At 40.8% G+C, this 21,232-nt stretch overlaps 2 protein-coding genes and 1 long non-coding RNA gene across 3 annotated transcripts in view; 2 read left to right on the top strand and 1 right to left on the bottom strand.

Annotated features, from left to right (window-relative positions):
- The window catches only part of LOC144019753 (uncharacterized), a 32,466-nt gene extending 20,576 nt beyond the window's left edge, over nucleotides 1-11,890 (top strand). Inside the window, exons 2-4 of the long non-coding RNA XR_013283764.1 lie at nucleotides 8,585-10,411; nucleotides 11,107-11,350; nucleotides 11,451-11,890. This is a non-coding gene — a long non-coding RNA (uncharacterized LOC144019753). The remainder of the gene's footprint in view (nucleotides 1-8,584; nucleotides 10,412-11,106; nucleotides 11,351-11,450) is intronic.
- Nucleotides 1-21,232, bottom strand: part of top3b (DNA topoisomerase III beta) — an 84,246-nt gene that overhangs the window by 61,456 nt on the left and 1,558 nt on the right. The window contains exons 3-6 of the mRNA XM_077523009.1: nucleotides 8,347-8,478; nucleotides 6,835-6,941; nucleotides 6,657-6,731; nucleotides 3,207-3,400 (exon numbers count right to left, since the gene is read on the bottom strand). Coding sequence (XP_077379135.1) covers nucleotides 3,207-3,400; nucleotides 6,657-6,731; nucleotides 6,835-6,941; nucleotides 8,347-8,478 — 508 coding nt within the window. The remainder of the gene's footprint in view (nucleotides 1-3,206; nucleotides 3,401-6,656; nucleotides 6,732-6,834; nucleotides 6,942-8,346; nucleotides 8,479-21,232) is intronic.
- Nucleotides 15,087-20,250, top strand: LOC144019751 (interleukin-25). The gene is made up of 3 exons (XM_077523011.1): nucleotides 15,087-15,954; nucleotides 16,324-16,496; nucleotides 19,862-20,250. The coding sequence occupies exons 1-3, from the start codon at nucleotides 15,940-15,942 to the stop codon at nucleotides 20,088-20,090; spliced, it is 417 nt and encodes a 138-aa protein (XP_077379137.1). The 5' UTR covers nucleotides 15,087-15,939; the 3' UTR covers nucleotides 20,091-20,250.

The following is a 21,232-nucleotide window of genomic DNA, read 5'->3' as shown; positions in this document are numbered from 1 at the left end:
TCATAAACTAACTTGTGAGGTAGTTCCTGCTGGTCTAATCTGACTGAACTGAAAGATATTGATTACCTTTGATTCCTTATGGAGTACAAATAAAATAGGACATTCATACACACAAAGACATAACATGAATCATTCGTAGTTCAGTTATCTATCAAGAATTATCATGGTATAAATGTGTAAAATGCGGTTACTTGTAAACTGTCACTAAGGATAGTTCCAAGTTTCACCACTTGGCGGCGCTGTTGCTCCATCTAGACGTTCCAGGAGTGCCCCCTAGAGGGGCGAGACGCCAGAATATCCTTTGTGGTTGATAAGAAAGGTCATAAACATTCCTATGATCAGTCGTTTGTATATTCCAAGTCATTGAAGGCGTTTTCTCAGACCCTGGGAGGTCGGGCTTGAATAAACTCTTTCGGCAGACGCATAAATTCCCATGTCACCTGGTCAGCGGCTTCAAAAGAGCTTTGTTTGTGGTTGAGTGACCACCTGCAGAGCTAACCAAGATTAGATCCTTCCTGAGCTGTGGAATGTTTATGCAACTGCAGAGAGTTTACTTTGAAAGAAGCAAACAAAAAAAATTAGAGGGTGGCCTGGGCCATAGGCCATAGTTGTTACACGCGTTTGACTTGCGCTTGCTTTGTTTGTTTCCTCCGCCCATCTTTAGCCGCGACAGTGCTTTGTGTTTTCGGGATGCGTATTGTTGACCTGCGTTGCGAGGTAAGACGCAGTTTCCTCCACCTTTGCTATTGCGAGGTCATCTTTTCTCCCCACTGACAGGACTCCTCCTTGTGCTTCTGATGGCGATCATATGCACTAGCTGTCGCTGGATGCCACTGCTGATTTTTCACCGGCGGCCTGTGTGCTTGGTAATAATTTTTGCACAGCTGTGATACCACGCCGGTGGCTGCTGCTGCTTTCACCGGAGGCACTGTGCTACTGCAGACGCGGTGGTTCAGTAAAATCTCTTGGATTATGGCGCCTTGAGGCAGGTGCCCCTTCGCGTTTTTTTACGGTGTGAATTTTCCGTGCGGCGGGTTCAGGCACGATGCAGCTAGTCCGCAGTCTGCAGCTGGTGTAATTTGGAAACAAAACGGCTGTATGCTGGAACGGAGCGGAGACGCAACACACAACATGCGGTGTAAATCCAGGGTTAGTCTCCCTTGGCGGAGTCTTCCAGGAGGGAGATATGGCGCTTCCCTGCGGTTCCCGAAGAACTTTTCAGTTCGGCCGCGGTAGAGGCGCTGGAATGGATGGTCCATGCTTGTGACTCCAGGATAAAGCTCGCCAGCCTTGCCAGGCCCTAAGCTCCTCCTGGGTCTACAGGGGCTGCTCTTGCGGCCGCCCCTCGGTCGCGACCTGTGCAGTAGTTTCGGCCCACTGAGGGTCCAGTTCTCAGAGATCCTCGCAGAGACCCGTCATGGATTTTCGCCCTTCTACCCGTGTGTCTCCCAGTCATCCCCGGTCTGTCCATTCTACGACTCTTTCCCAACAGGCCCTTCGGACCTGGTGCCCCAGAGATTGACTGCGTTTGCAGTGATGTGGACTCTGTATTGGTCTGTTGTGGTGAAGAAAGAGCTGAGCCAAAATACGAAGCTCTAGATTTACCGGTCGATCTACGTTCCTACCCTCACCTATGATCACAAGCTGTGGGTCGTGATCGAAAGTACAAGATCCCGGATACAAGCGGCCGAAATGAGTTTCCTTAGCAGGGTGTCCGGGCTCTCCCTTAGAGATAGGGTGAGAAGCTCGGCCATCCGGGAGGGACTCAGAGTCTGCTGCTCCTCCGCGTTGAGAGGACCCAGCTGAGGTGGCTCCGGCATCTGGTTCGGATGGCTCCCGGACGCCTCCCTGTTCTACCGTCGGGAGGCCCCGGGGACCACCCTGGACACGCTGGAGAGACTATGTGTTTCGGCTGGCCTGGGAACGCCTTGGGATACCGCCGGTGGAGCTGGTTGAAGTGGTTGGGGAGAGGGAAGTCTGGGTTTGCCTCCTAAAGCTGCTGCCCCCGCAACCAGACGTCGGATAAGCGGTCGCTTGGATAAGCGGTAGAGGATGGATGGATGGATGGATGGATGGATGGATGATTACCTCTCCTGTCAGCAGCTAAGTTACTCGCTTCAGACCCCTGGGTGATCTCGACCTTGACTCGTGGGTGCAGAATTCAGTTCCATCGCTGGGTGCCACTTACCATCTGGTTCAGAGAAAACAGACAACCCGGCAAGGGTCCTGGCTCTAGATCAGGAGCTAGCGGCTCCTTGCCAAGTCCGCTATCGAGTTAGTGGATCCTTTGGCGCATCCCAGGGGATTCTACTCCCCTTACTTCCTCGTTCCCAAAAAAACAGGAGGGTTCAGCCCTATTCTGGATCTGAGGGGCCTCAACCAGTACCTCAGGGCGTTACCCTTCTGCATGCTAACTACGGCCGATGTGTTGCGGATGGTCGTCCGAGGAGAATGGTTCACTTCCGTCGAACTGAAGGGCTCCGACTTCCACGTTCCTATTGTGCCTCACCCACAGGCGGTTTCTTCGTTTGCATACAGGGGCCATCACTGGCAGTTCTGGGTGCTTCCTTTCAGCCTTTCACTCTCTCCGAGGGTGTTCACCCGTTTTGTGAAGACGTCCCTTGCTCCCTGCAGTCGGGAGGCATGAAGGTGCTCCCTTACCTAGGCGACTGGCTGCGCTCTGCACCATCTCTTGCTCAGGTGCTCCAAGACACATCAGTACTTCTTCGTCATGTGTCACGACTTGGCCTCAGGGTTAACCTGGAGAAGTCCTCTTTAATTCCCTCTCATCGGACTTAATTCATGGGGATATCTTTGGACACCACTTCCATGACTGCCCGAACATCCACTCAGAGGGTAGACAACGTTCTCCTCTTCGTCTCTCTTTTTTTGTATCAACAGGATGCTGCCACTTGTCCTGTTTCTGTGGCTGCTGGGTAAGCTGGCACCCCTGATGGGGGTGAATTTTTTTCTTGACTTCAAATTTAGAAAAGTAGTTATTCACAAAATTGTTGATCAAATATGGTAATAATGAAGTGAAGGGATAATTATGTAATATGATATATTTTTGGTTTCACGGTTATAACCTGAGGCCAATCATAATACGACAACAATGAAAACAAGTTTGATTCCTCTACTGTAGTCCGAAGGATATGTGGTAGATTGAAGCACACAAATCTAGGCTCTAATGAAAATGAACAATGTACCGAGTGAAGGCACAGCCAATGCGTAAATCAAGCTCCTGGCGTGCATCCACTGAAAGAGCTTCATTGCGGTTGGGTTCTCCAAGATGATTCATAGCTTTCCAGATATCGGTGTCCGTAATAGAGCTGAATTTGGCACGGTAAATGGTCTGCTCCCGAATGGCCCCCTTCATCACTGGTTGTACAGCCTCTAGAACCTTAGAAAAAAAAGTTTCAAAAGTGAACTTCATTCACGTGAGTCAACACTGAAAAGAGTCATTTTTTAGTGGTGTGTGTGTGTGTGTGTGTGTGTGTGTGTGCGGGGGTGTGTGTGCGTGTGTACGTGCAGGGGTGTACATGCGTGTGTGTTGAATGGCAGGGTGACTCAAAACACAGCTAAATCATTCGAGAATGTCTCAGAGCACAACATTGGACTATTCTAAAGTGTCTATAATATGTAGCCTTGTTCACAAACTCCTTAGAATCCATCTGGTATCCGAGCCCACTGATTTTCAACAATGCAAACCACAGATCAATCACAAAGCAATATTGTGTTATGGGGAGGGTTTTGTGGCTGTGACGAAAGCAAGAAGCGCCGAAGCCGGGGGAACAAACAAACCAAGCATGGCAACACCGGTATACAAATATGTGGCACTGCAATTAATTATGTTGTTGCAAAATTACCCACCATTTCCTTTTTGAAAGAAAAACAGCGAGAGGCGCTTTGTGCATTTTTAGCTGGTTATGATGTTTGATTGTTCGTGGGGGGGTTTTCCTACGACAATAACAGCGACATCCATACCCGTTGCTTTGATTGGTCAAAACAAAAGTTTGGTAGACATGCATAGTTGCCGCATTCTAGTTTCGTACAGAATGCCCCGCCTTTCCTGAGCAAATCACAGTCGAGCAGTCACAGATTGATATTGTGGCAAACTCGCTTGAGTGAATCACAATTATCAATCTGGCTGTTGCCATGTTGTATATTATGACTATGAGCCCCGATATAAATCCTGTTGCACATCTGCGAAAAGCTGAAACATGACATCTGGACTGCAAAACTGAACCAAAAGGTGCAGTTTGTTCATGAAGTGCTAACAGTCATAGATGTCTCAATGAAAATAAAAAATGTTTGATAGCATTGATGACTCAAAAGGGTGTGCAGCAATCATTTTTGTCTCTGCATGTTTCATTGTTTTTAAAATAATTCTGTTGAAACAATTCAAAGGCAGTCTCTAATTTTAATGTGTTACTTTTCATTCTCTTTTTATGTATTATTGAAGTGGGAATGCTGGAAGCACTCCCACAATAATACTTCAGATTTCAACTTGCTTCAAAAATTCACGCCTTCCTAGGAATATATCGTCTGATTCCACATTACTTACAGTACTTGCACAATTTAACGTTAAATATCAACTTTTCCCCATTCATTTTCAACGCGACTGACATTTAACTTCTTCGTCACACTTTCCACGCTCACTTCCATACATACAACTGATGTTCAGTACCAACTCTTTGTTACTGCTCAGTGGTGCAGTTGGAAGAGTGCTTTGTCCAGTAACCAGAAGGTCACGGGTTTGAATCCCACCTCCAACTGTACATTGCAAATATATCCATGGCAATTATGCTAAGGGATATAAATGTGTACCAACTGACTATCATATCAAGAAATGCATTATAATTTTACTGAAATGATTAACTCATTCACTGCCTTTGACAAGTATACTTGTCAATTGTATTTTTTAGAGCGGTGCTAAATGGGGGCGAATCTGAGCATGCTCCACTGTAAATATCAAACTTGGAAACAACTTTACTGATGCCCAACCACCGGTAGATGACATCATAGCCCCATTTTATAGGAAATAAACACAGTTTCAGAGTCCATGGGAGAAATGGCTGTATTTTGGCAAACCTACATTTTTCTGCTGTCAATTATAAAAGAACGGGACGGGACAAAAAGTAGGGAGTCTATTCTGTTATTTGGTAGATTCGGTTTATATATAATTATTGAATGGAATATCACGTGAGTATTGGAAATGTAAAAATTTTCTATAATGACTGGCAGTGAATGAGTTTTAAACATGAAATGATTAAACCATTCAGCTTTGAAAGCTTTCAGCTTTTTTTTTCATAAATAGAAATTAAAATAGGAATTTTCTGTTATTCGAGCTTGGGAACGGATTAATGGCATTTACATTATTTCCTAGAGGAAAAAATGTTTCGGAGGTTGAACAATTAGGACTTTTAACACTTGACAGGAACGAACTGTGTTCAAACGCCGAGGTACCACTATATATTTTAAAGTATACTGTATTTCTATTCAGCTATCATTGAGTATATACATGCTATAAGACATATGCTTAACAGAAAAATTTACAAACATCTACTGAAAATTATTACTTCTATTTTAAAAACAAAGCTAATGTAGCAATTTCCACATAGATTTTAAAGTATATTTCAATTCAGCTATCATTGAGCATATACATGCTATAAGACATAGACATAGCTTAACACAAAAGTTACAAACATCTACTGAAAGTTGTTCTATTTTTCATATTAAGCAGATGCCTCTTTTTTTCTTTCTTTTTTTTTTTACAGCGCGGTTAGACTCACTACCTCATTTGCTCGCTACCTCATTTTCTACAGCGTGGTTAGACCCGTGCTACTGGTGACACTAACGCCAGAGCTCCGTGCCCCGAGCGCTTGCTAGCCCTTGTATAAGTATAACAAAATACGTAACTATACTATAGTATTTACATGATTAGCGGATAGCAACAATTCTATGTCTGCCTTAATGAGTTGGAGTCCTCAGGAAGGGGTTTTATTAAAATTCTGAGCTTGAGTTACAAATTCCGACATATTCTGTGTACCTTAACCGGAGGAGCTTTTTGCCGTGGCGAATGTGGATGGGAAGGATCGTGTTCTTTATGAAACTGTGGGGGACATGTTCCCTGTGTCCTCAGAGCCAACTGTATGGCGGCGACCAACTTACTGACAGCAGGTGGAGCGCCGAGCGCCGAACGACCTGGCTTTGAATGAGAGCATGTCTTGTCATATGACGTCATCCAAGGATAGCGTAATAAAAATAATTTGTTTTACGTAAATTATGTTGCTGAATTTTAGTTTTGAAAGGCAACAAAATTACTTTTAGAAACAAAAAATAATAATATACAAATAAATAAATAAATAAATAAATAAATGGACAAAGGGGCACTTTGGGCATCAGTGCCAAAAGGGCCTGTGCGCCATAGCCCCTCCCTCTGCCTGTCTTCTAGGAATGTTGTAGATTGGAGCATTTGAAAATGTAAACACTGGTAGAGGTTTATAGAAATGTTGCATATTGATATCTACTTTCATCCATCCATTCATTTATCAAACCGTTCCTGTACATTTTATACTCTACTTCCAAAATACAATGTGAAAGAACACACAAAAAATGAAATATCACAAATTGTTGTGGAATGAAGTTGTTCTCACCTCAAAACAAATGTTCTCGCCTTCTTTATCACAGTCTAGCCATAAAACCAAGTAGTCACAGCCTCTGGCCTCAACCTAACAAGAGAATAAGGTAAAGCATCAAAGATACAAAGTGCAATTCACACTGCAGTTTAAGAGCAGCAACAGATACATATACTGTACAGTATATTTGACATACTTGGAGGAATTTCACCATGTTGAGTTTGGGGTTGACCTCCTTTTTTTCTGTTGGAGCTTTGCTGAAAAGTTCTGCAGGGTCCACCTTGTCCCAGTTGTTGTACTTAGCTTGAAAAACGAGATTTTTTGTTACCTGTAGATTTTATCATTACACTTGTAATTCTCATTAACGGCATGCTACATGAATCTGTCATACCCTGGCCTGGATCTGCATTAGGCAAACTTGTAAAAGTGAAACAAGTCGGAATTCACCGTTCATAGTAAGGAAGGACATTTGTTTAACTTTTTTTCCATGTTACATTCCCAGAAGCTAAACACATTCAAAGCAAAATGACCAAATTGGAGCTCTTTGAAAAGAGGGAAGGTATTCTCGCTCACTTGGAAAAAAAAAACAAAAAAACAAAAAGAGTCTTCATTATAATAAGATTGCATGTTCCGGCCTGCTGAATTTAATGTGTTTTGACAACACTTGATAGAGCTTCACTCTTTTCCAGACATGGCCAAGATTGTTAGCAGGTCTTTAACCTGACACTCAAAGATGGATTGGTTAGTTGGGTGAAACAGTTAAAAACTAAAACTGCAATTCCTGTAGTAGCATTTATGACACATTGCTCGTGCAGAGTTGTGTAAACAGCCTCTTTGAAGTTAATTCCCTTCATCCATCAATCCATTTACTACCGCTTGTCCGGGATCCGGGATCGGGTCGCGGGGGCAGCAGCTTTAGGAGGGAAGCCCAGACTTCCCTCTCCCCAGCCACTTCAACCAGCTCCTCCGGCGGGATCCTAAGCCTAAGCCTAAGCCAGCCGAGAGACATAGTCTCTCCAGTGTGTCCTGGGACCTCCCGCCGGTGGGACATGCCCGGAACACCACTCCAGAGAGGCATCCAGGAGGCATCCGAACCAGATGCCCGAGCCACCTCACCTAGCTCCTCTCTACGCGGAGGAGTAGCAACTCGACCCTGAGTCCGTCCTGGATGACCGAGCTTCTCACCCTATCTCATAGGGTGAGCCCGGACACCCTGCGGAGGAAACTCATTTCTGCCTCTTGTAATTGCCTTCAATTTTTTTTTCTTCTCCTGCAAGCACAGGTGCACACAGGTGGAGGAGGCAAGAACGGATAGGGGGGGTTGAAGCAAAGGGAGCTGGCTGGAAGACATGTACTGTGAGCACCTCCGTATAAGATTTGCACTGTGAGAAATTTGCATGGACTTACATGATAAGGCCCTGTCTCAATACACTACACCCTACGCTCCTCAAGGAAGTGTAATATGCTCCTCACTGAAGGTGACTGACTGGGGACTCAGAAAACCAATTAGTACTGTCTGGTTTCCTGAGTCCCCAGATCCCTGGGCAGCTGTGACTACGTATATGCACGTAGTTTTTCGCAATCAGTATGAATGTGCCCGTGTGTGAATAATCTATCCATTCCGAACCACTTTTGAATGCGCTACAGAAAAGCACAATATAAAGCTGATGCATTCTTATTACAATGTTACAATACAAATCATACTCACCAATGAAATCCAGACTCATCACATGTCCACAAACAGAAGTCATCTTATAATGTACTGTCTGACCCTGGAAGATGCCCGTGAATTCATGCACAGAGCATGATGCATTAAGCCCCTTTCGGCTTGTACAATTTCCTAAACATAGAAAAGGAGAAAAAAACAGGCATTGGTCGATTGATCAAAGACAGTGTGTATGTAGGCTTTAAATGGCATGCAAAATTGTATTCTTTTTTTGTTACAGGTTGCCTGTGAAACATTTATGCCCGTTTCACATCGCATTCAGGAGGGCGGTTTGGCTACAGAACTCCGTAAATGACATCAACTAAGAGACAATGCTTACGAGGTACAACTGAAACTGCAAACTATCAGTTACACGGTTGGTCATGGGAATAGGGCAGCCACGAAATAATTCTACATCAATTAATCCATGGTGCAGAAGGGGAGGAAGCAAGAAAATCAAGTCGGGGCTTGCCATCATTCCGGGAGTGTTAAAGTAGGAACTCCGGCCGCTGGACACTGAAACTGGGCGTTCAACGTAAAGCTGCGAGAAGGGATCCACCAAAACAAACTGGGAAGCAGCGTACGAGTTAAACCACAGTATGTGAATAGATTGTGAACGCCTGGATTATATTAATTAAAGTGGGGTATATTAAAGTGTCCTGACGAGTCTACGGCAAGGAATAACGTTAAGTCCATTATTAAATACCGTCATTTCATGATATGCATGCATGATAACATTTGTTATTAGCATGTATGCGCCAAATAGTACGGTGCGCTCGTTTCTGAGCTGCAATTACCTACAGTTAGCTAGCCTGCAAATGGAATTATTTGAAAATTTAATTATTTTATGTCCCATATGACATATTACATGCTAAGTGAATTGGAAAAAACAAGGCAAACTGTCAGTGCAAGATATGAAGTGTAAAAGGACCAAAAACATTTTTTTTTTTTGCTCCCAAAAGTTTTGCTACCAGTACAACCGGACCGCGGCATTTCACCATATAGACAATAAATAACATGAAAATGTTGCTGGAAAAGTTTGGTGGGCTTAGTGGGTGGCAAGGTAAGATGGCTGCCGGCGGCTTCACTTCTCGCTATGGTGAATTAGTGGACGAACGTAGATGTTGCTCACCGTAGTCCAAGAAACACTCAAGAAATTTGAGTGAATGCACAGACACACGGAAAATTAGAGGGAACATTAAGGCCCAGGCCCTATTTTAAGAGCCTACAAATCACCTACAGGGTGTTCCAAAATGTTCGGCCCCATTTCGGAGGCCAATAATTTTGACAATTTTCGTTGGAATGACCTCAAATTTTCACAGCTTGTGTCGAAACGTTTCAAGTTTTTACGTGTAACATTGAACTTACATAAAACACAGAAAAGGAAGTTCTGAATGTTCTAAAAAGCACTTGGGCTGTAATTCCAAAATATAACCTGCCACTTGGTGTTGAACATTTCTGAAAATCTGTCATAGAACCAACAAATATTTGTACTTTTCTTTGTAAATTTAACCAATAAAACTTGTGACCTTCAACATAAAGTGTATTTAGTTTCATTAAAGGTACACTCAGTATTATACAGTGGCATCTAGTGGTGAAACAATAAATCATTCGAAAAAAAAACACAATTGTTTGTGTTAGTAGTATGTAAAAAGATATGTTGTATCGCATAAACGTACTTTTTTTTAAATATAACAGTTAGTCTAGAAATCGCAAATTATCTTACATGTCCGGGCCGCGGCTTCTAGTGTCCGCCATGTTTCGCCGCCATCTTTCTGCTACGGGTGCCGTCAACGACAAATTTCAGCGCTCCATTTCTTAACGCGTTTTTGGAACGCCTTTGCAGACGCACTTCCGGTTTGTATGGCGACCGCATGTACACGAAGAAGAAGAGTTTCCGGTCCCCGAAGAGAGCATTATCAAGCTATCAATTGCTTTGGGAATTTATTTTATTTCAGCGCGACAAAACAAGAGTTTATATTGTAGCCGCATTTGCCAGATGGAGAGAAATGAGGAACAGACTAGGTTTGGGACGTGCCGGTGCCTTCGACTGCTTTCTACTTGACCGGTAAGTAAGAGTACATTTGTGTTTACGTTTTGAGAGCGAGAGAAAAAGTATACATCGTACTAATTAATACGATGTTCGTACCTTTGTTTTACGATCACTGTATCTGTTGATTAGCAACTCCGCACCACTCGAACGATTTCGTTATGAAGCTACTTGCTTTGAAAAAAAAAAAAAAAAGATTCCCGCTGGCACGTTATATTTAGAGTAAATGCGCAAGTTATTGTGTAATGTAATGTAACTGTGATTTCGGAGGTATATTTGCCCATAACTTCAATGGAGAATCTAAAGCATACTGTATTAGTGGAGGAGTTGAAAATTATTTTCGTTGTGGTTGGTGAAAATAGTGTTCTTGAAATTAATTTTCGGCAGGGAATAACTTTCTGGACTTAAATGCTGGCTGTACCGTAACCACTGCTAGAGTCTGAACTCTCTCACTCAAGTGTGTACTGGTCCATTGTGTAATTGGGTGCACAAGAATTTACAGGCTGCTAGGTTTTCCACGGAAACTCGACAAGCAAGCAGCCTTTGCATATTCTATGCAGTCAAGTTACTTTTATCTAGCTAATACAATGTTTTGGGCCCAAAAACTAAAGATCTTACCTCTATTTTGGGGGCTTTGTTGGAAAGTTGGTGACATATAGTAGTATCATCAATTACTTTATTTTATAATTTTGTTTTTGTTTGTGTCACACTAGATCAACAGCCAAACTTGAGGGCTTCCAGAACCATATTCTGATGTATACAAGCATTCATGCACCGTTTAAATACATCACCGACCTGCAAGAAAAAAAAATATCAAGGGGAGAGTCAGCAGCCATATTGGAATGCCCCGAATGAGGACACTTGAATGGAGGACCCCAGAAGGCTTCGGTGTTGTACCACCAGTATCTCCACCTACCATATCTGAGCTGCAACAAACTGAAGTCAGCCGACGTCTTGGTATGTCATTTACATATGGACGGTATTACACACTACATGAACTTTTTGTGTGAAGCAATACGGAATGGTCACATGTACAAGCACCACTTGTTTTACACAGGACCTGCTGACCAGGTGTCTGAAGCCATGGAGTGACTCCTCCCTCACTTTCCTCAGCAAGCCTTTGAAGAATATGATATCATCGTTGGTGGGAACATGCCCTCACTCCATAACATGTACTTGTGCAGTCAAGGAGCATGTCAAACTTAATAAAACCAGCAAACATTGAAGTGACTTAATTTTTACTGCAGTCTGTTCACACAATCAATGGACAAGCCTTCCTTAATTTTGCCCCAATAACATCATAGAGTAGGCGAAAAGTAGTGTTACAGATCATACTATGTGTTCGGGAGAGTTTGAGGAATGTTGCAATGTTAATGGGGGACAATGTCAGCACACACACACACACACACACACACAAAAAAAACATCATGGTATTGAGTAGAGGTGGGAATCTTGGGGCACCTCACGATTCGATTGCGATTACGATTCAGAGGCTACGATTCGATTATAAAACGATTATTGATTTCCCCCCAGGCAGCAGAAAAAAAACAATGTATTTTGGTGCTTTTAATGTTTCGTACATTAGTTACAAAAATAGTACAAAAGTCCTCTCAGGCCTAAATAAACTACTATTTCAGTATCAAGTTAACAGTTCAAAACAGTAAATAAAATACTCAAGTCCTCATTCTGTAACAACAGCTTTTAAGTATATTCAGTCTTCAACAGAATAAAACATAGCATTGAGCAAAAATATATTATTTGTATCCACTCAAAAGTGCACTGAGATATAAATGAAAGACAATGTGAACTACTACTTCAATACAAATGCCTAAAAAAAAAAAAAAAAGTGCTTTCCTGCTTTTTAAGTTGTGTAAAGATGAACATGTAAACATTAAAGTTTCTCAGAGGTACAAAAAAAAAAACCTCAAGTGCTTTTCTGCTTTTTAACTTGTGTAAACATGAACGTGTAAACATTAAAGGGATCGTTCGGCTTTTTTAACATGAATCTCAATTTGATCCTCACCTCCCGTGTGTGCGATCAGCACTGACTTCTTTCTGACAGCGTTCGGTGACACGCGTTCATGTTCGACGTTGGACGAGAGGAAAATAGTCCAGCAAGCTGGCTGGGGTCTCGGAAATAAAGCCTTTTTCTTCTAAAAACTATTTGTTTTCAAAAGCGTGATACATTTCCACCACAATACTCTTTTCTGAATAAAGTCAGACGCCATTACCGCCAGCCACTACTTTTCTGTTCGTTCGTTCGTATCACTGCGCGGCGCCCTGTAGAACGCTAACCGACGCACTGCAGCCAGCTAGCTGATACTTCCGCCTGAAGTTGTTTGCCTTTTCGGAGCAGGTCTGATCTGACGAAGAGGTGGGTTGGTCAGCTCAGCCATGCTTGTTGTTGTTTTGAATGTCGAGGCGTGAGTTGTGGATGTGTACTCTCGGTCCGTCCCATTAAGCGTCCCGAAGACCGCGCGCGCTACTGCGTTTCAGTTCCGCGTACTTTCCGCTCCGGTCCACTTTTAGTTTCGGTTCCCTTGGCATATTTATATAATCGGAATTTGGACTTTTGTGAATCGTTCTCGATTGTTCCACGGCCGAATCGTGAATAATCTAAGAATCGGAAATTTTGCACACCTCTAGTATTGAGGTAATCAGATATTTTAGCTGTGTACAACACATACTTGCTCTGTAACACTACTTTTGGCCCAAACCTGTATGTCTATTTTCCATATTTTGAAATGCACAGCGTATTGGTAAATTTCTGGAACAACTGCAATTCATGTAGCTCATTATATTCTAACATCTTTTTTTTTTTTTTTTTTAGTTAATATGTTCATTTCATGTAGACTTTTATTTTACTTTATTTTATTTATTCATTTTCATGTACTGTACCTTACATTCATTGGCCAATGAAGAATTCCTTGTCATTGCAAGGATTTATAATAATTCTCCAGGCTTTTGATGTTTTACATTTCTAGTCATGTAAAATAGTGTTAGGTTAGGTGTCGAATGAACACTGCATGTTGACGCCAAAGGAAATAGTATTTTTTAGTTATTCAAAATGTACAAATTAACACACAACAACAATATACAAGTTATACAAACTACAACAACAAGTGTCAGACATGGACTAATTATATGCCAGGTAAAAAAACCTTTGTATTGTCCTCGAGGATCTGGGAAAGTGTCACTTATTTGCCACAAGTCACCAAGGTGCTGCAGTCTGGGATCCAGGTACAGGAAATCATGGTGGTGCTGATGTGTCAGCAATGTGTCAAAAAGTATTTCTTGGTGTCAGTCTATCAGCTGGACTTGGATATCTTCATGTTCCTCCTTGGTCATTTCCTGTACGAGTCTCTGCAAGAAGGTAACAATTGTATGTCAGATGAGGTACCAAACAATGAACTGAAAGTCACTGAGCCAATGAAGTACATTATTATATGAGCAAGACTATTTGTGAAAGCCATGTAAATTCCTGCACATCGAAGTACAAGGAAGCTGTTGTATCTTCAATCAAAACTAATTAAGTTGCTTAGTGATATTTATTAGGTAAAATTGTTCAACATGGTGACAAATCGATATCTGAGTAAAGGGTTTCAAATGTTTTTGTAAGCAGCACTTTTCTGAGTAGTTAGTAGCAACAAGACACGGGGGGAATTACGAGTCTGAGTTGCAGATGTGTAGTTCAGTTAACACCATTATTTTTGTACGATATACTAAACATATCAGCAAACGATGTAATCTAAATACCACATATTCCAAGCAAAGGTATGTTTTGAGCCATTCACATGCATGCTCGAATGGAATTATTTTTCCATGATGACATAATTGTACGTTACGAGACACCGCGTTCACTTCCGCGTTCTCTTCCTCGTCGTCTCCCTCGCCCTCTTTGAGATGGTCCACATGTCTATAAAACATATAACATAACTGTGTGTTCTCTGTTGCATAGTTTAGTTGCACTAACAAATATGAACATAGATAGCCATTATCATTAGCTGACGTACAGTATTTCCTAACAATGCTAGGGATAGACCGATTATCGGCGCCGGCCGATTATCGGCGCCGATATTTTGCATTTTGACAAATATCGGCATCGGCCATGTTTTGAATCTGAAGGCCGATAAACCTCACTGAGCAGGGGATACTTGCGTACGTAGCGAATTTGGGGTTTTCATCAGGATTTGTAAGATGTTCGCAGTCAGTTTTTATTTGTCGTAAACACATTTGGAACATATTCACACAATTTTTCACCGCGAAAATCTTTTTGAAACGTTTTTACGAACCCTAACAAAAACCCCAAATGAGCTACATTCACATGAATTTGTTACTCAGTGAGAAATTATATATAGTTTGAAAGAATTCCCCCCCCCTCCCAATTTTACTGCAAATGAATATCGGCTTGAAATATCGGTTATCGGCCGACTTGACTACAAATAATCTGTATCGGTATCGGCCTTGAAAAAACCATATCGGTCTATCACTATGCCGACAAAAATATAAATTCTGAAATTAAATGACTAAATCACAAATATTAGGGATCTGTACAGTATGTCTAACAAATGCAATTCACTTACGTCATCACTCGAGGGAATACCAGAAGTTGTTTGCGTTCTGTTCCGGTGAAATTGGTGGTAGGCTGTTGAAGTAGGGTCTCACTGGGACGCCGTAGTTCGTGTGCTTAAAATCATTGCATTATCTTGTTTGACCGATAGATGGCGGTCGTGAGCTACACACTGGGGCTTTAAGATCCATCAAGTAGTTTCCGAGGTATGGGCATTTAGAATGGGGTCAACCATTTTGGAACACCCTGTATATCTAATATGCTGTATTTGTTTTAAAAGGTAACAACTTTATGTATTTTCAGTTATTTATTGTTGTTAAAATAAACATTAAACACTAGGATTAAATATAAACAATAAACACAAGAATACTGATGTGATTTTTTTTTATGTCTATAAGTGTAACCGTAAAACCGTGTTGTTGTTTTTTTCTCAGACTATAATCGTACACCAAAATCTGCTGCACCCCTAGCACAAACCTAATGTGCATTTCACTTATACACAAAACACATCAACAAAGTGAGTACATCATCCTTCATAATGATGAACCAAGGCTGTTTTAGAGTTATTGAATACATACTTCGTCCCATTCCAGGGTTGTGAGGGGGCAATGAAAAGTGCTCTCTCCTATTCTGTGAATAAAATTATTCCCTCAAGGTTGAATTGATAAAGGAGATATGAATATGAAATAGATTGACCAATATGTCCCCTCCTCACCAACATTTGAGATTTACTGATGACAAATCACAAATACTTTTAAATTCATGACTTGCGCACGCTCGCAATCTCATGCACACGCACACACAAATAAAAAGGGTTACAACAAGAACGGGCTGGCAAAACTCCAGACAAAGGATGCAGTGAAGACCAAAGGCAAACTATAACTTCAGAGGGAAAAAAACGGCACTCTGCAACAACATCAAGACTTAACTTAGAAACCTAGTTTACAGTGTCCTGTCCTACCCCTGAAAATCACTAATGGAAAGGATTCAGGTATGTGACATTTACATTCACGTTGTTGTTAAATCCATCCATCACTTAGTACCTCTTATTCTGTCCAGGTTCTTCTCAGTGAACTAGTAATACCTTGTTATTAGCATATGTTATACAGTTGTGCTTGAAAGTTAAACTTATGAGCGGAGTGTGTAAAAGACAAATACCCATAAAATTCAAAATACTGTGGCAACTGTGCTATTTTCAGAGGTTGAAGTTGACATGAGTAAAGAAGTGCATGTGATTTATGGTCACGATTCATAGAATTTTTGTGTCATTAAGCAATGTTTAGCTTTATAGCTGTGCTCATAATGTACTGTAAAGAAATAACCACAACATCCAGCTTGTTTTTTTTATGTGTGTGTCCAGCTGCTGCGTGTATTTTTGCTGTGCCTGCTGGTTGCCCACTGGTGCCTGGCTATGCCACTGCAGAGCCAATGTATCGATGAATCAATCTGTACGTACAGCTTGCACGATTACAGCCAGTTGGTCAATATGCCCAGCCACATCAATGAGCGCAGTATTGCCCCCTGGAATTATGTGTGAGTACTGTCCGAGCATGAAAGACCGGAAAATTAACCACATTGTGTGCCAGATACAACTGAGTAGGGGTGGGAACCTCTGGGTACCTCACGATACGATACGAGGCTCACGATAACGATTATCTCGCAATATGACGATGCTGCGATTATCGATATATTGGTCAGGAAATAAGTCCACGATAATCACGATAAATCTACTCAAGACATAAACTGATGTTTTTTCAATGACAAAATAGTTTATTTTCATTCCATCACTGAAAAAAAACATTAAAACTGGTGTCTTCTTCAGAGTGAGTAATTTAGTGCATTTTTTTTAAACAAATACAAATGTCTTCTCAACAGAGAACTTTCTTTTAACAAATTTGTGTCTTTCTTAAACACTACTGTCATACAACATGCCAGTCAGTTACATGGTCAATTGTTTCATTTTATAAATTTTGAATTAAATTTAAATGAAATTTTAGATATTATATCAATGTTAACATTGCTCAGAAATTGTGTGCTTCAAAAAGTAGAAAGATATGTTTTAAAACTAACATTGACGATATAATACACATTTTTCATAGAAACTTATGCAAAACTGGGTCACTCGCTGGACAGATAAATGTCTTACACAAGTAAAAGTAAGCTCATGCTTTTCTTTAAAATAAAAAAAAGAAAAAGAAAAGTAAAAGAGCAGCATGTATGATTTGAGGTCCCAATCACTGTCCATCCGTTGTTGACTCGCTGGTAAGACCTACTCGTTGTGACGACTGAAATGCATTAGTTTAGCCCTGATCTCCTCTTACAAAGTTGGAATTCTTTTTCTCAGTGAAATGACCGGTTATTTTACCTGGTTGTCTTCAGTCGTGGTCTGGCTATTTGTACGTGTTCCTTTCTCCCATCGTTTTGTTAGCGAGCCTCCGCTCTCATGTGTTAGTTTGCCATTACTCATTTCTTGTTGCACTAGTGTAGTTTGGAAGTTCGGGAGAGTGGCCCCACATTCGGGAGCTTGAGCTGAGCTCCATTTCATTTTGTAACGATCACAGCGTTGCGTTTTTCGTGTCGTATTGCCCCCCGCTTAAACTCACCGAGCAAGACATCTCCCTCGTGCCCCTGACGCCTAACGAAATAACGTAGTGAAAACCATCATTCACAACTACGCTATCCGGGTGGAAATCGATTGCAAATATACACAGAGATGCTGTGCGTGATCAACTTTGCCATTGGAGGATTAAATTAGCAGACAGAGAGAGAATTAGCTCTTACCTTTAGCAAGTCTAAGTCCTGGATGATGCCGCTCTAAGTGGCTGTCATATTCGTCATGTTTCCAGTGTAGCTATTGTGAGACAGTTCTTGCATCTACCCAAGTCTGTCTCTTCTCTATTCCATTTGATAAAATCCGAAATGTATCCATTCCACACTATCAATATATCCACATCTGACTTGTATGCAGCCAGCGTTTTAATTGGCGTTTTGTTAACTTGGGTCTTCTTCGGCTGAAGACTGCCGCACATTTCCCCGCCAAGCGCTCCCCCTAGCGGCCCGCCAAGTAATTGCGTAATAAGGAACAATGGAGCCGTGACAGCGGCTGTATCGATACTTGACATAGGCATATCGATAACCCATTGTGAGAGAAAATATCGCGATGTATCACCGTATCGAGATATCGTCACACCCCTACAACTGAGTACAGCAAGAGATCTGATCTGACATTTGTATCGAAAACACTGCCAAAGATAATGCTTATTTTTGTTATAGTGTTAATTATTAACTATCTGAATTTATTATGACAGTTGGGTTTGCAGTGCTGCAAAAGTAAACACAGTATTGGATTTCGGGCTGGGTATCGATTCAAAGCATAGTTTCTCAATCGCTTCACAAGAGTTTAGATTCGATTCAATTCTATTCCCACGATTCGATCCGATTCTGGAACATCAATTCTTCTTAAATATCTAGGACATGATAAATACTCCACAAACATTAAATTTGAAATTAAATTTTATTGAGACAATAACTGATTAAATGATTTAGTTTAATAATAAAAGTAACGTGTTATAATCACTTTAGTGTTACACAAACATTGATTGACATCAGCAAGGATGAGATGAAAATACTTTCATAATTCTAATTCAATAATTGTAAACATAAATTAAATGATTCTGAATTGTCTGCAATAACACAGGCCTTTCATAAATGTAAGAAAATCCTCTTAAATTCATGTGAACAGTAAATTTCAAGAAAACAGTAACATACAAAAAATAATAAAGAATCAGCTTTTAAAATTATATTTTCTTATGAATTTATCGGAAAAAGATATTAAAATAATTGATTCATGGTTTTATGACGCAATGTCAGGCTCGAAAAGGAAAATCAATTCGATTGTGTTTTTTTTGTTTTTGTTTTGTTTTTTAACCCAGCCCTACTAATTAAGTGTCTTAATTGGGGTACTAATAGACTCAGACCTGACCTTCAGCAATCATATTAAATTCATCACTAAAACAGCATTTTACCAGCTGAAAAACATATCCAGACTGAAGGACTGCATGCTTCAAGCAGACCAAGAGAAGCTTTTCCATGCTTTTATCTCCAGCAGACTAGATTACTGTAACGGTCTTCTAACTGGACTCTCTCAAAAGAACATGAGAAAAATGCAGCTCATTCAGAATGCTGCAGCTCGAGTTCTGACCAAAACAAAGAGATCAGAACATATTACTCCAGTACTTAAGGATTTACACTGGCTCCCAGTCAGCTGTAGAATCGATTTTAAAGCTCTGCTACTTGTCTATAAATCACTAAATGGTTTGTGTGCTGAATATATCCAAGAAATGCTGATTGAGTACAAACCCAGCAGGGCTCTGAGATCTACAGACTTGGGCCAACTAGTGGAACCCAGAGTTCGAAGCAAACATGGTGAAGCTGCATTTAGCTATTATGCTGCACACAGATGGAATGGGCTGCCAACAGAAGTGAAGTCAGCCCCGAGTGTAAATGCTTTTAAATCAAGGTTAAAAACTTTGCTTTTTTCAGATACCTTTGATTAGGGACTTTTAAACAGCTTCAATTAAGTGTTTTTTATTATTTGAAACTTCCTTATGTTAAATGTTTTAAAGTTTGTTGAATAATGTTTTAAGATTGTTATTGTATGTTCTTTTTAGTAAATTTTGTAACCTATTTTCATTTATTTTTCTTCCTCTGAATGTTAACTACTGTTTCTTGATGTTGATGTGTTGTCTTTCCTTGTGTAAAGCACATTGAGTTGCCTTGTGTATGAAATGTGCTATACAAATAAACTTGCCTTGCCTTGCCTTGCCTTAATTAGCACATGTGTATGTATGCATTTGCTTACTATGCATTTCTGGTCTTACTCTGCTCCCTTTGCCTAGTGAGAACATCGACTTGAACCGGGTACCTCAAGTGATACATGAAGCCAGCTGCCACACAAGCCACTCCTGCAGAGGGCTGGACAACGCTTTTGGTCTTGAGACCATACCTATAGCCCTGAGAATGCCCGTCCTCAAGAAGAACCCGAGCTGTTTCCCGACGGCAAGCTATTCCCTGGACTTTGAGCTCATCACCATAGCTTGTATATGTGCTATTTCCAGGCAAAGTTAAGCAAGACTGGTGATGGGACTGCCATCTAGTGATATTGTAAATTGTGACACGTGTCTGCTGAGAGGACTCATGAAAGGAAGATTTTCCAATACACACTGAAAATATTAATTACTGTATATCCATGATTTATTTTTCCCACACTTGAGACTATGCCAATTGCCTGGTGTCAACCACTTGAAAATAAATAAATGCCTTACTCAAATAAATGTCTTTCAGTCGGATTCCACAATGTGTCACATCAAACGTTATTACCAGTGATGTTACGATAACGGCAATATCGTGGTATCGCAATATTAAAACGGTCACAAACGTCGTCATGTCACGATATTAAAAGCAGAACATCTGTTTAAAAAAAAAAAAAAAAGTCAGGTTGATTTCCATTTGTGCAGTTCTAGCATCCTCTATTTTTTTTAGTGCAGTTTAATTTTCATTCTACAAGTGATGACACATTAATTCAAATTATATCTAAAAACACAATGACGCTTAGATTTTTACAGTTCTAACCGCAGTTTTTTTGGGTTTTTTTTTCGTAACACCGTGACTGTGAGTAGTGTCACAAACAATGACTTGTCAGCCTGTACGGAGCTGAGCCGACTATTGTATTAATTTCATATGATACTGTTCTCAAAGGAGGACCAGTGTCCAGCGTATCACTCTGCGATACCGTGGTTATCATGCAATAGTAAGCTACTCTGTTCACAGATGATTGCTTTACATTGCTCCTCCTGTTGTAATGGACACATAATATATTACTTTAATATGTAGTAGTGCGTTACCCCCCAACACTGGTTACCGCAGCATTTCAGTTACATGTATTTAATTTATGAAGTAATTGCGCCAGGTCAATTCATTCAGACATACTTAAAAATATTACTTGGAGTTACTCAGCATTTCAGTTATATTTACTTAATTTATCTAGTAGTTTAGCCAGAGTCGATTCATTCAGATGTACTTGAAAATAATACTTGGATTTACTCATGATTCATGCTTTCTTTTAATCACTGTCAGAACTTTCTAATCTACTCAATATCTGAGTGTGAAAATGTTTCACCAATTATATTAAGTAACATGCAGTATTCGTTTTTTTAAGTGTAGGCCAACTACTGGAAAGGCTGTGGATATTTATCCGTAACCGCAACTAG

Source organism: Festucalex cinctus, chromosome 5 (assembly GCF_051991245.1).
Source record: "Festucalex cinctus isolate MCC-2025b chromosome 5, RoL_Fcin_1.0, whole genome shotgun sequence".
Lineage (NCBI taxonomy): Eukaryota > Metazoa > Chordata > Actinopteri > Syngnathiformes > Syngnathidae > Festucalex > Festucalex cinctus.
The sequence above is the reverse complement of the archived record's forward strand: the minus strand, read 5'-3'. Positions and strand labels throughout refer to the sequence as shown.